The sequence below is a fragment of the Hylobates moloch genome, unplaced genomic scaffold, assembly GCF_009828535.3.
Source record: "Hylobates moloch isolate HMO894 unplaced genomic scaffold, HMol_V3 SCAFFOLD_17, whole genome shotgun sequence".
Taxonomy (NCBI): Eukaryota; Metazoa; Chordata; class Mammalia; order Primates; family Hylobatidae; genus Hylobates; species Hylobates moloch.
Genome location: NW_026652292.1, coordinates 79,561,799 through 79,574,975, shown reverse-complemented (window position 1 = coordinate 79,574,975; position 13,177 = coordinate 79,561,799). Strand labels below are relative to the sequence as shown.

General features: G+C 56.3%; 1 protein-coding gene across 4 annotated transcripts in view; it reads left to right on the top strand.

Annotated features, from left to right (window-relative positions):
- The window catches only part of ABLIM2 (actin binding LIM protein family member 2), a 190,650-nt gene that overhangs the window by 118,905 nt on the left and 58,568 nt on the right, over positions 1–13,177 (top strand). For 2 of the 4 annotated variants that reach the window (XR_009210478.1, XM_058430058.1), the window contains exons 10-12: positions 1,958–2,104; positions 5,271–5,303; positions 8,149–8,269. Coding sequence is in view for 2 of the 4 variants with exons in the window: in XM_058430058.1 (XP_058286041.1) it covers positions 1,958–2,104; positions 5,271–5,303; positions 8,149–8,269 (301 nt within the window). In the remaining 2 variants the exon portion in view is untranslated. Of the gene's footprint in view, positions 1–1,957; positions 2,105–5,270; positions 5,304–8,148; positions 8,270–10,073; positions 10,173–13,177 lie in introns of all 4 variants that reach the window. The other 2 variants (XR_009210479.1, XM_058430059.1) reach the window with 2 other exon arrangements.

Here is a 13,177-nt window from a genome sequence, read left to right as displayed (position 1 = left end):
CATGGGCTTTGGAGTCAGACAGCCAGGGTCATGTCCTGTCCTACACCCTCTGGCTCTGTGACTCTGGGCAAGTTACCCAACCTCCCTGGGCTCTGGCTTCTACATTGTGAAATGGAGCTTCTGTGAGCATCCCTTCGTGGCATCATTCTGTTTTGTGAGCAGATGATAGAGGGCTCGGCTCAGTGCATGTCTCGGGGTAGAGAGCTCATCGTGTCCAGAGGAGGCTGAGGCAGAATTGAGAAGCAGCAACAGGGATCTCCACCAGAGTCACCTGCAGCTGGAAAATGCCCCCGGCAGCTCTAGGGAGCCCAGAGCCAGGGAGAAGGGGACACGCAGGGGCAAGAGCACGTGCATGGTGCACAGTAGGGTACCACAGAGGAAGGCTGGGCAGAATCAGAGCAGAGAGCAGCACGTACCAGCTGGACCTCCCTGAGCAAACACAGGGGTTCTCCCAGCATCCCGCATTCATTCAGCAAGGGCAGGAGCGCCCCTGCGGGCCAGGGTAGGCCATGGGTAGACAGGACAGAAGGGCCCCGGACCCTGCTGACGGGGTTTCCCAGCTGACCTGTCAAATGCCAGGTGCTTTGCTGCAGGCAGCATGTGAATGTGTGTGAGTGTGTGTGGGCATGGGGGGCGGTGAATATGAACTTGCTTGGTGAGGGTGGGGTGATTGCAAGTATGTGTGGGCAGGTGTGCATGCACATTTGTGGGTCTGTCTGGGTGTGCAGGTGTGTGTGCCAGTGCGTGAGGGTGTGCTGGATGTGTGTGAGTGAGCCGTGGGCCTGGGGAGTGATTGCATGTGTGAACACGTGTCAGTGTGTGGGTGTGGACACGTGTGCTAGTATGTGGGAGTGGGCCGGGATGTGAGGGGGTTGTCTATACCTCCACTGTCTCAGACAGGCATGTTCTCTGTGTGGGGGTATACATGCACATGTGTGTAGTGCATGTGTGTGCCTGCATGTGTGTGTGCGTGTGTGTGCATGCATGTGCGTGTGTGTGCATGTGTGCATATGTGTGTGCACATGTATTTGTAGGTATGTATCATCACCCTTTGTATCCATGCATGCCACATCTGCAGATTCAACCAACCTCAGATTGAAAATATTCTTAAAAAACAATAAAAATAGCAAACAACAATAAAAAAACAAAATAATATAAAAATAATACAGTATTTTATTTATGCAAATAAAATCATACAGTATAGCATCCGTTTACCCAGCATGTGCATTGCGTTAGGCGTCACAAATCACCAAGAGATGATTTTAAGCAAATGGGAGGATGTGCACAGGCTACATGCAAGAACCACATAATTTTATTTAACAACATGAGCATTTGAGGATTTGGGGATTTGAGGAGGGTCCTGGGACCAATCCCACATGAATAGTAAGGGATGCATGTGTGTTTGCCTATATGAGTGTTTGTGTGTGTGCAGTGCGTGTGTTTGCATGTGTGCGTGTCTGTGTTTGTACATGTGCATGCATGTACACATGTTTAAGCCATGGATGAGTCTCACTGCCTGCCAGGCCCCATGCCAGGCACATCACAGGCGTGGCCTCCTTGACCCCAGAGCCTTCGTGTGTGATCATTTCCCTCACTTTGTACAGAAGGAAACTGAGGCTTACAGAAGACACTTCCGCAAGGCCTACTGGCTCTTTTGTGGCTGGGCCTCAGGACCCAAGCTTGCCTGCTCTGGAGTTCCCTGTGCTTTTGACCCCATCCCCATTTCGCCTATACCAGGAGATGGGGGTGAGCTCAGACTCTGCCCAAAGCGCTGTGACCCCAGCACCCTCCTCACAGCTGCTGGAGCAGCCACTGCCCTCTGGCTTTGGGGGCACTGTCCTGTGGGATGCATCTGGCTTTGGGGATGCTGCCCTCTGGGGTGCATCTGGCTTTAGGGGCACTGCCCTCTGGGATGTGGGCCTGACTGTCCCCTCCTCAATTCTTTTTCCCCCCTCAGGCCAAGCTTGGTGGTGAGATCCTGGACTACAGGGACTTGGCAGCCCTTCCTAAAAGTAAGGCCATCTATGACATCGACCGCCCCGACATGATCTCCTACTCACCCTACATCAGCCACTCTGCAGGGGACAGGCAGAGCTACGGCGAGGTATGGACCCTGTCCGCATGGCCCTGGACACCTGTGCCCCCAAGTGCTGCCCTGCAGGACAGGCGTCATCCCTAGTGTGTGTCCCATGGGGCCAGAGCCACTGCCATCTTCACCACTCACCCACACGCTCAGCCTCTTCACGCCCATCAGATAGCCACGTGCACATCCTATTTCAGTAATGCCCAAGGCACTGTGGCCCCAAAGCTGCCATTGCTGAAGGAGTGAGCCTGGAATACCTCCTTAAATGGAGCAGAAAGTAGGAAGCATGCTGGTTTGTAGGAAAGATGATAGTGACTCAGTGAAAATCTCGAATTTTCTTAAGTATTAGATTATTTTCATAAAGCATGAGATGCATTTCCTCTGTAGAAGACTCTTGGCCCATGCCACCCTCGCTGCCTTGGCTCTGCCCCATGCTCCTCTGCCCCATGAATTCATGAGCCAATGTGACCGACCTGGTTGAACCGCAGATTATTTATTTCCCGGCACGCCTGTGGACGGCGTTCCTTACTCCTCAGAGGTCTTTTATTCAGAGCTGCTCTGTCCATTTCCTGTGGAATGCATTGTTGGTTTTTGCTTTTCCTCTTGTGGTTCTGAGGTTTCAAAATGACCGTGGCTGCCTGGGGTAGGAGGAGGCATTGCCAGGCTGTTGGCCCGAGCGTGTGTGCTCTTGACATGCGTGCTGCCAGGCATGGGGGGCTGCCCGGGGTGGGGAAGCTCAGCCCTTTCAAACAACGTTTCCCTTGGGCCTTCTCTTTTTGAGACTTTAACAAGGGCCTCTAGGGAAGCAAGAGCTGAGACTCCAGGGCAGCACGTTCGATGTGGATGGTGTGGGGCGGGAAAGTCATGGCTGCTGCGTGCACCTGCCCAGCTCAGGGGCCGTGCAGGGAGGGTGAGAAGAGCTCAGGGCCGGCAGGTGCCCTCCTGACTTGCTTCTGCCCCTGTGGATCACAGCATTTGAGGATGTGGGTGACAAGCCCCACTGACAATGAGAGGGACCAGTGCGGGGAGCTGAGGGAGGGCATCACGACCTACACCCACCTGTACCCACCTACCAACCACCTATCTGCGCCCACCTACCTGCCACCCACCCACCCACCTGCCACCCACCTACCTACCACCCACCTGTACCCACCTACCACCCACCACCCACCTGCACCCACCTACCTACCACCCACCCACTTGCACCCACCTGCCTACCACCCACCCACCCACCACCCACCTGCACCCACCTACCACCCACCACCCACCTGCATCCACCTACCTACCACCCACCCACTCACCTGCACCCACCTACCTACCACCCACCCACCCACCTGCACCCACCTACCACCCACCACTCACCTGCACCCACCTACCACCCACCTGCACCCACCTACCACCCACCAGCACCTACCTACCACACACCCTCCCACCTGCACTCACCTGCACCTGCCTACCACCCACCTACCTGCACCCACCTACCACACACCTCCCTGCACCCACCTGCAACCACCTACCTGCACCCACGTGCATCCACCTACACCCACCTATCTGTACCCACCTACACCCACCTACCTGCACTCACCTGCACCCACCCACTGCACCCACCTGTACCCACCTACCACATGCCCAGGCTGCGTGTTGGCTTTATTGTCCAACATCTGGTCTGCACCTGGACCAGATGCTGGAAGAGAGTCTGTGAGGACTCACGACTCGGCCACAGGGCTAAGACCCAAATCCAGTCCCTTCTTCCCCGCAAAGACCACAGGATGTGCTGGCTATTTTCTCAGCACATCATGGCGCTCTCTCTGGGACGTGCGATTCAAGCCTAGAGGACCGGCCTCACGCACCTCCTCCACCTCCTGGCAGCCTTGGGGCATCAGGCACACCCCTTCCTGAGTGCGTGTGTCCCTGTGGGAGGGCTCTGTGGCCATGAAGGGCCACATGCAGAGGTGATGTGTGTGGGGGTGGGCTGGTATCCCTCCCTGTCCTGCTCCGGGGTCTCATGGTATGACCAGGACACAGCTTCCAGGCCCAAGTGGACACGGGCCCTTAGCTGTTGTCACTGAGGTTTCTTTCAGCCTCTCTGGGGCTGCACCCCTCAAATGGCAGGACATCTGTGAACCATGGATGATCCTGACCCCAGGACCTGTCCCCAGAGGACAGAGAAGGGACAGGAAGGGAGGGGCTGTGGCTCGGGAGTCACCCTCTCCCTCTGGGGAGACCTGGGTTGGCCTCCCTGCTCTGCTAAACACTGGCACCTGTGTGTGAGCTTCCGCTCTCAGCCATAAAGTGCGACCCCATGGGGCCTGCCTCGGCAGGTGGACAGGGCCGGGCTCCTGGGTCAGGTGTGTCCGTACAGAGCTTCCTCTATGCCGATGGCCGGGAGCAGCCTGAGGTTTTCTCCCTCGATTCCATCATTTCACCCATGGCCTTCAGCTTCCCACCTCCCGTGGCACAGGGCGGCACAGGGCTGCACAGGGCCCGTGGCAGCCTCCCAGAGGCCATCGAGTTATTGTGCTGTAATAACCATGGTTCCTGTGAACAGAGTGCCTCCCTGCTCTGCCGTGGGAACGGCATTCTCTTTCCCAATGCTTGCTCACCTCACAAGGGCTGTGCTCTTTCTGGGCCCCTCCCACCTCCATGCCCCTCACTGAACATATGTGCAGGTGGTGGTGGATGGGGTGCCAGCCTGGGGAGACAGGTCAGCCTGCTGTCTAGGGCCCCAGGGCCCCCACGGCAGAGCAGGCTCCAACCCAAAGGCTCCTGGTCGCCCTCTGTCTCTGCTGAGCACCTTTTCTGTCTTGTCCAGAGAAAAGCGAGGTGATGGGCCCTCGGGATGTTGCTGCCCGTGCCCTCAGCCAGTGTCTTCCTTTCGGGAAAATACATCTTTGTGGGAGAACGGTGGGACGTGGGGGTGGCCAGGTAGAGACAAGCTCTGGGCTCATTGGCATGAAATCAGTTTCCCCGGAGGCCTCTTTCTCTGAGAAGAATTAACCATGTTTCTCCAAAGAGAAGGTTCTGGAACCCTGACTTGTGTCTCTCGGGGTAGAGTTCTTTTCCTGTCTGGAGGATCAGGGCTCTGTGTGGGTGTTTGCGCCTGTGTTGCCTGCCAGTCACGGAACTGCCCTCCTCCCTCTCTGCCTGGCGCCAGCACTAACGGCCACTTTGTGTGTTGTGTCCACAGTCCCCTCAGTTGCTCTCGCCAACGCCGACCGAGGTAACCATCACCCTCTCGCCTGCCCCCGCTTGCCGTGGCGCTGCTGCCCGGGTTATAAACATAACCACCCAGCCGCACCCCCGGGAAGGGCCTGGGGCCACGGCCCTTGTGACGTGGGGCACCCTCCTGGCTGCTGGTTATTTTTATGATCACACCGCACCTGCATGCCTTCCCCGTGTGTCTGCCAGCCCTGTGGATGTGGCTGCCTGGGACGCGGGTCTCCCCTGAGCAGATCGTGGTCTGGGTCCTGGCTTCCTTTAGGGGAAAATTCAGGAGCCTGGCTGAGCCTGGGAGCGCTTCCTGCCTCCTGCCCCTCCACATGGGATATATGGGAAGCGCCCAGTCCTCGTGGAGAAACACTGGACGTGTCTCTCTACAAAAGAGCTTTTACTGTTATGGGTCTAGTTTGTTTTCTGTTTCTCAAAATTAATCAGTGACATAGAGAGCTGCCAATCAGACTGCAGTCTGTGCGGCCACACAGGTGGCCACAGCAGAAAGGTGTCATGATAGCCAGGAATAGAAAGCCCGGGCAGTGGCCGTGCCCCGAGCTCTTTCCCTGTGCTTGATGCCATTGTAAACATTTTGTAGGCTGGGCGTGGTGGCTCACACCTGTAATCCCAGCACTTTGGGAGGCTGAGGTGGGCAGATCACCAGAGGTCACGAGTTCGAGACCATCCTGGCCAAAACGCAGTGAAACCCCATCTCCACTAAAAATACAAAAATTACCCAGGCATGGTGACACGCATCTGTAATCCCAGCTATTCGGAAGCTGAGGCAGGAGAATCGCTTGAACCCGGGAGACGGAGGTTGCAGTGAGCTGAGATCACACCACTGCACTGCAGCCTGGGTGACACAGCGAGACTCCATCTCAAAAAAAAAAAAAAAAATGTGTATTTATTCATCCCCCACCACGACCCCCAGAGGCAAGTTCTGTGATTTTCCCCAATTTACCGCAGAGAAACTGAGGTGCAGGGAAGTCACATAACCTTTCCAGGGTCACACACTACGAGGTGGGGGAGGATTTCAGCCCAGCGGGTGGCTCAGAGCCTGTGCTCACCCACTGGGCTCTCCAGCCTCCTGCTCCAGACAGCCTGCCCCATGGGAGCTGTGGCGGCCCTGGCACCTGGGTGCTGTATCCCTAGAGCAGTGATTCCTATGTACCGGTGACTTTTGATGTCCCAGGCCTGGGGCCGGGCATCTTTTCATCTCCTCATTTACCTGCACAGGGAACCCCTGAGGGAGGGATGTCAGCTCCCCTTCCAGATGAGGTGCAGGGTCTACCTGACACAGAGCACACTCCTGGGAAGAGCCTGGTCTCCCTGCAGAGGACCCTGTGTCAGGCTGTACCCCAGAGTGGGGCACAAAAGCATGCACGCTTGCTCAATGGGAGGCTGCACAGCCATGCACGGCCTGCAGGCTTCTGGTCCAGAGGTGGTCACTGTGGTCACAGGACCTCGGCCACCCTTACTGGGACTTGCCTGCTTCCTGCCTTCCCTGCACACTGCCAGGATTCCCAATCCAGCCCTTCGGAGTGGTCCAAGGCTGAGGCCCTCCCCAGCTCCTGACAGCTTTGGAGAACCGGAATCTTCCGCAGAGCCCCTTGCCTGGCTTCTCCGCTTGGCTCCTTAACCTGTCCCCACAGACACAGCACTGGGGGATGGTAGAGGAAAAGGGCAAGTGTGGGCCTTGGTGGTGCTGTTCTGCTGGAAGAACATGGCCCACCTGCAGAGCCAGCAGCAGCTGAGCATCAAAGCCTTGGATCCAGGGATGTGACGGCCAAACACACAAGGGGCTACTTGCACCGAGCTGCCAAACCCACATGTAGCTGGCAAGCCCCGAGTCCAGGCAGAACAAGGAGCCAGGACACCTGTAAGGTAGACAGGGCTGTGCAGAGGACGCCCCGGGTAGAGAGGCAGGGCACTAGCTGGCCCGAGAGAGTGCGCCCCTGGCTGGGTTAGACAGTCGCCAAAGGGCATGGGGTGAAGCGCAGGTAGGAACCTAGCATGAGGGCTGGCCTGAGCGCATGGAGGTGGCTCACCAGGCAGGTGTTAGGGATAGCACGCCTTGTGGGGGGAGACACGCTTTGACAGGCAGGGGAGCCATGGGCCCAGACCGGGAATTCCTTTGCTCATCACAGTGCTGGCCTTGAGGGCAAAACAGCAGCCTCCACCCCGCAGCAGGACACTGGGCTGGGCCATGTAATGACCCGGGACAGCATGCCAAGCTGTGGTGGTCCAGGCAGCCTGCTCTCCCCCGTGCCATGGTGCCACGCCAGCCCATGCCACCTGCCTCCCACTCTGCCTGCTGCAAACAGCTGCTCCTGCTTGGATGAAGTCTGCCATGTCGGTGCTTGTGGGTCTGACTCAACTGGGCTTCCCGGCCTGGGGTGGAGTAACTTTCTACCTCCAAATGTGCCTCCAGGGCCGTCAGAGCCCCCAGTTCACACGTGAGAAGCCCCCATTGGGACTGGGGGAGTCTCCGTGGTTCTCTCACTGTGTTCTAAGAGCTGGGCGCTGGTGAGGGTCGGGCAGGAGGAGACCCGGAGGATGAAGCTGGAGCCCCCACCAGCAGGAGGGGAAGATGGGGGATCCCCGCCAGTGGGTCCCTGTACCACACCCTGTGGCGAGGATCCAGCAGGCACAGCGGGGAGTGTGTCTGCACCACACCAGCCCCACTTGGCTCTTCAGACCTGCCCTGACAGGTGCAGGAGATTCCCACATGGGGCCATGTTGAGTCATCCACTTGGGTCAGGAGGGCAAACACCAAATGGTGTGGGGGGATGGGTGGACAAGGGGTGGGCAGTGCTCCCAGCTTGAATGTTCACAAGCTGCATCTTCCCTCCCAGGGGGATCAGGATGACCGGTCCTACAAGCAGTGCAGGACCTCCAGCCCAAGCTCCACTGGGTCGGTCAGCCTCGGGCGCTACACTCCGACCTCACGGTCACCACAGCACTACAGCCGTCCAGGTACTTGGCCCCCTGGTTCCTCTGAGCCCCCAAGGATGCTGTCGTTTTCCTTGTTTGTTTTTGTTTTTGTTTTTCTGTTATAAGTGGCCTTTTTCTTATGCAACTGGAAACATGAGGGAAATGGGTGGGATTGCCAGCAGGTGGGTGGCTGAGAACCTGTTCATTCAATGGCATAAAGAAAAGGGCCTCCTCATGCCTTGGGGCGAGGTGAGCTGCAGAGGCTGCCGTGCTGGTTAGCAGAGCCCTCCATGGAGCACACATCCTGGGGAGCACAGGCTGAGCGCTTAGATTCCAGCTAATGAGGCAAGAGATGTCAGGAAGCTAAGACAGCATATGTGTTAGGAGAGCAGACGTCGGCCGGCTGCAAGCTCGTGTGGGTCTCGGAAGACTTGAGCTGGGAAAGCAGAGTCAGTGGTGGATAAAGCGTATTAACGTTTCAGCTGTGGCTAGGTTGATCACCCAGTGGCAGCTGTCCTCACGGGAGAATGGGTGAGAGGCCCCCGCCAGTCAGGAGAGAGTCCTGAGGCAGGTCCTTTCCACACGTGTCACCTCGTCCCCTGCCTGGCGCCCAGCTGTGTATCAATCCCTGTAGCTGTGAAACTCCTCGACCCCCTGAGCGTGTCAAAGCCACAGCAGGGACGCTGCACACGGACACTGCCTTTTGAGGGATTTTTCCAAGCTGCTTCCTTCCTGGCCAGCTGCTGCATGGCTCCATTTATACATCCATGGACTATGGCTCTTATTTTTGCAGCCTTTGTGGAAAAATCAAAACTCATTCATTTGCAAAGTTATTTCCATTCACTCCTTGCAATGTGCCTGGTACATTCTGCTCAATAAATGTTGAGAAAGTGGGTAAAGGGGTGAGTGCATGAGTGAATGAGAGAGTGAATGAGCAAATGAGTGAGTGCATGAATGAGTGAGTGAGTGAAGGAGTGAGTGATCAAGTGAATGAATGAATGAGTGAATGAGACAGTGAGGGAATGAGTGATTGAATGAGCAAGTAAGGGAATGAATGAGTGAGTGAATGAGTGATTGAATGAGTGAGTGAGAAAGTGAATGACTGAATTGGTGAGTGAATGAATTAATGAATGAGTCAGTGAGTAAATGAGTGATTGAATGAGTGAGCAAGTCAGGGAATGAGTGAGTGAATGAGTGATTGAATGAGTGAGTGAGCAAGTGAATGAGTGAATTGGTGAGTGAATGAATTAATGAATGAGTCAGAGAGTAAATGAGTGATTGAATGAATGAGTGAGCAAATGGAATGAGAGAGTGAGTGAATGAGTGATTGAGTGAGTGAGCAAGTAAGTGAGTGAGTGAATGAATGAGTGAATAAATGAATGAGTGAGCGAGCAGGTGAGCAGGTGAGCTAAGGGCAGTCAACTTTATTGAGCTCCTCGTCCTAAGGGCCCTTTGCTGGCTCAACCCCCATAGCACAAGGACAGCCTGGGCTTGTTGACTGCGCTTGGCCCAGGTTAACCCGAGAGCCAAGCTTGCATCTTGCTGGGCAAGTCCGGCGACGATGTCTGGTGGCAGACCACTCCCTGAACTGCTCGCCAGCTGAGTCCTTGATCCCCAGGAGACCCCCGATGCTAAGCGACAGGCCTGGTCCTCTGAGGTCCGGTTCCCTCGCTCCTGGAGGAGAGTGGTCTAAAGCATGTTTGGTGACCCCCTTCAGGTGCAAAAAGGTGTGCATTCCTCGAAAGAGGAAGCAACAGTGTTCGTAGCAGAGTGGGGATGAGGAATATGTGTGGCTTTGCACCAGCCAGCCCAGGTTGACTCTCACTTGCTCTCTGTTACCCCGTAGCTGGTACTGTGAGTGTGGGTACCAGTAGCTGCCTCTCCCTGTCCCAACACCCAAGCCCTACATCCGTGTTCAGACATCATTACATCCCCTACTTCCGAGGTAAGGCACGTAGTGCTGTGGGCTGTGGGTGCTCACAGGTGTCCATGCCCAGCGTCTGTGTGCTCGCTGTCCATGTCTGCCGCATGGCTTCACCGGAGCCCCTGTTTCATGCCCTGTGCCTCTCACTGTGTGTGTCTTGTGCGTCTGGCTCCGTGTGTCTGTGTGCAAATGTTCCTGGAAAGAAAACTTAGGTACCTTGTTACATAAAGGAACAGAAGGGAGAGAGGGCTTGGAAAGCTACAGGAAAAGGGGACCAGGGTTCCTGCATACCCGCCCACAGGCTTTGTCCTCAGAACCCTTACCCAAGTCACCACCTCTGATTTCATGCGTCAGCCGGGGGGCACAGGTGCTCTCAGGGTTTGTGTTCAGGAGCAAAAGCTATGCTGTACGGAGGGCCCTGACTCTTCCATAGCCCCAGAGCTCCTGGGCCCAGGGCAGGGTTCACACCCAGTGTGGCTCCAACTCTCAGCTCTTCCCGGAGTGGATGAACCATCCACATCCCTGCACGGGCACCCACATGCAGGTCTCACAGGGAAACGGCCGTGCTCATGTTTTCCTGTATGCTGTGGACTGAAAAATGCATCCCCCACATTCATAGAGCCCTAATCCCTGATGTGACTATATCTGTAGGGGGGCCTTTAAAGAGGTGATCAGTTAGATGAGGTCCTCAGGGTGGCCCCAGATCTCATAGAACTGACATCTTTATATGAAGAGAAGAGACGCCAGAGCTCGCTCCCTCTCCACACACACTCAGATGAAAGGCCACTGCAGACACGCACACTCAGATAAAAGGCCACTGCAGACACACACTCAGATAAAAGGCCACTGCAGACACACACACTCAGGTAAAAGGCCACTGCAGACATGCATGCTCAGATAAAAGGCCACTGCAGACACACACTCAGATAAAAGGCCACTGCAGACACACACGCTCAGATGAAAGGCCACCGCAGACACACACACTCAGGTAAAAGGCCACTGCGCCCCAGACACACACACTCAGGTAAAAGGCCACTGCAGACACACACTCAGATAAAAGGCCACTGCAGACACACACGCTCAGATAAAAGGCCACTGCAGACACAGCGATGTCTGCAAGCCAGGAAAAACAGTCTCAGGGAAGCCACGCCCTGTCAGACCTGGCTCAGAGATGTGCAGCCTCCAGCTCTGTGAGGGGAAATATGCCTGTTGTTTAAGCCACGCAGGCTGTGGTATTTTGTTACACAGCCCCAGCTGACTGGCACACCACAGAAAGACACTCAGAACATTAGAGGAGGCCGCAATGATGTTCTCGCCAATTCCCCAAGCGATGCAGTAATTCCCCATCCTGAGCAGCTGCTGACTGGGAATGCCTCTGGAAAAGCCTCCCAGGCCACAGGGAGTGAGAAGGTGGGGCAGGCAGCTGGACTCTCCATCATTGGATGGTCACCAAACGGGGTTCATTCGGACCTGCACACCTCTCCGTGTACCTCATCATCATTGCTTTGGGCGGGCCCCGTGGCCTACGGAGAAGAGAGTTCCTGGCCGTTGATGGACATGGCCGTCCTCATTTTTCTGGGGACCTGTCCCTACAGCTTTGGGATGATCCGATTCCTTTGAGAAGAAGCAAAGTCCTCAGCTGGGTGCAATGGCTCATACCTGTAATCCCACTGCTTTGGGAGGCCCAAGCAGGAGAATCACTTGAGGCCAAGAGTTAAAGACCAGCCTGGGAAACCTAGTGAGACCCCCTTGTCTGGAAAAAAAAAAAAAAAAAAAAAAAAAGGCCGGGCCTGGTGGTGCATGCCTGTAATCCCAACTCCTCAGAAGGCTGAGGCGGGAGGATTGCTTCAGCCCGCGAATTTGAAGCTGCAGTGAGCTACGATTGTGCCACTGCACTCCAGCCTGGGCAACAGAGCAAGACCCTGTCTCAGACAACAACAAACAAACGGGCAAAGCCAGAAAGGGCCCCTCCCCAGAGCAGGAGCATGGCCAGCAGGGGCTTTGCTGTGTGTGGTCCATGGCAGTCGTGTGGCAGGGGGCGCTCCCGAAACCCAGAGTGAATCAACCATTTGGGTGAGTCATGGCGGGGCGCCCAAGGAGATGCCGCTTCTCCTGTTGCTCCGTGCCAGGAGGCGCTGGACACCCGGCTCTCCTCCCACCTTCAGCCCTCCTTCTGGTGTGGCTGTCCCAACTGTGAGTCCCTGAGAGGGGTGTGGCCAGAGCCGAGGGCGGGCTCACCCCACTCCCCAGGCAGCCCCTGTGAGCAGCCTCTGGGGCCTAGAGCCAGAGCTGGCCCTCGGGACCCTCCCCTCCTCTGCCCCGTCCTGAGTGTCTACCGTCTAATTCTTACCACTTCAGGGTGAGGAAGGCCCAGGACAGGCCCCCTGGGGAGCAGCCCCCTCCTCAGCTCCCGAGACAGCCAAGGAGAAAAGCCAAGGACTGGCAACCCCTCCCCTTCCTTCCACGCCTTGTAGCAGAAGAGAGTTTGGAGGCTGCCCACCTACCCGCCCCGCCGCCACAATGTGGCTCCGAAGCCGTCTATGCCACAGCCCCTCCAAGAGCGTCTCCTGGGGCAGGAGGCACCGTCCCTTTGAGACCTCCCCTGGGTGGGGCCAGGTTTTTGCTTCTTTGATGCCCATCTCTGCCCTGGTTCCCCCGGCCACATTGCCTGCCAGTGCCCTTTGTTCAGAAATCACACGAGGCCAGGCGTGGTGGCTCACACCTGTAATCCCAGCACTTTGGGAGGCCAAGGTGGGCAGATCACCTGAGGTCAGGAGTTCGAGACCAGCCTGGCCAACATGGTGAAACCACGTCTCTACTAAAAATAAAAAAATTAGCCGGGCATGGTGGCGCACCTGTAGTCACAGCTATTAGGGAGTCTGAGGCGGGAGGATTGCTTGAACCCAGGAGGCAGAGGTTGCAGTGAGCTGAGACTGAGCCACTGCACTCCATCCAGCCTGGGCAGCAGAGCGAGGCTACATCTCAAAAAAAACAGAAAAAAGAAATTACACAAAGCCGCCTGACCT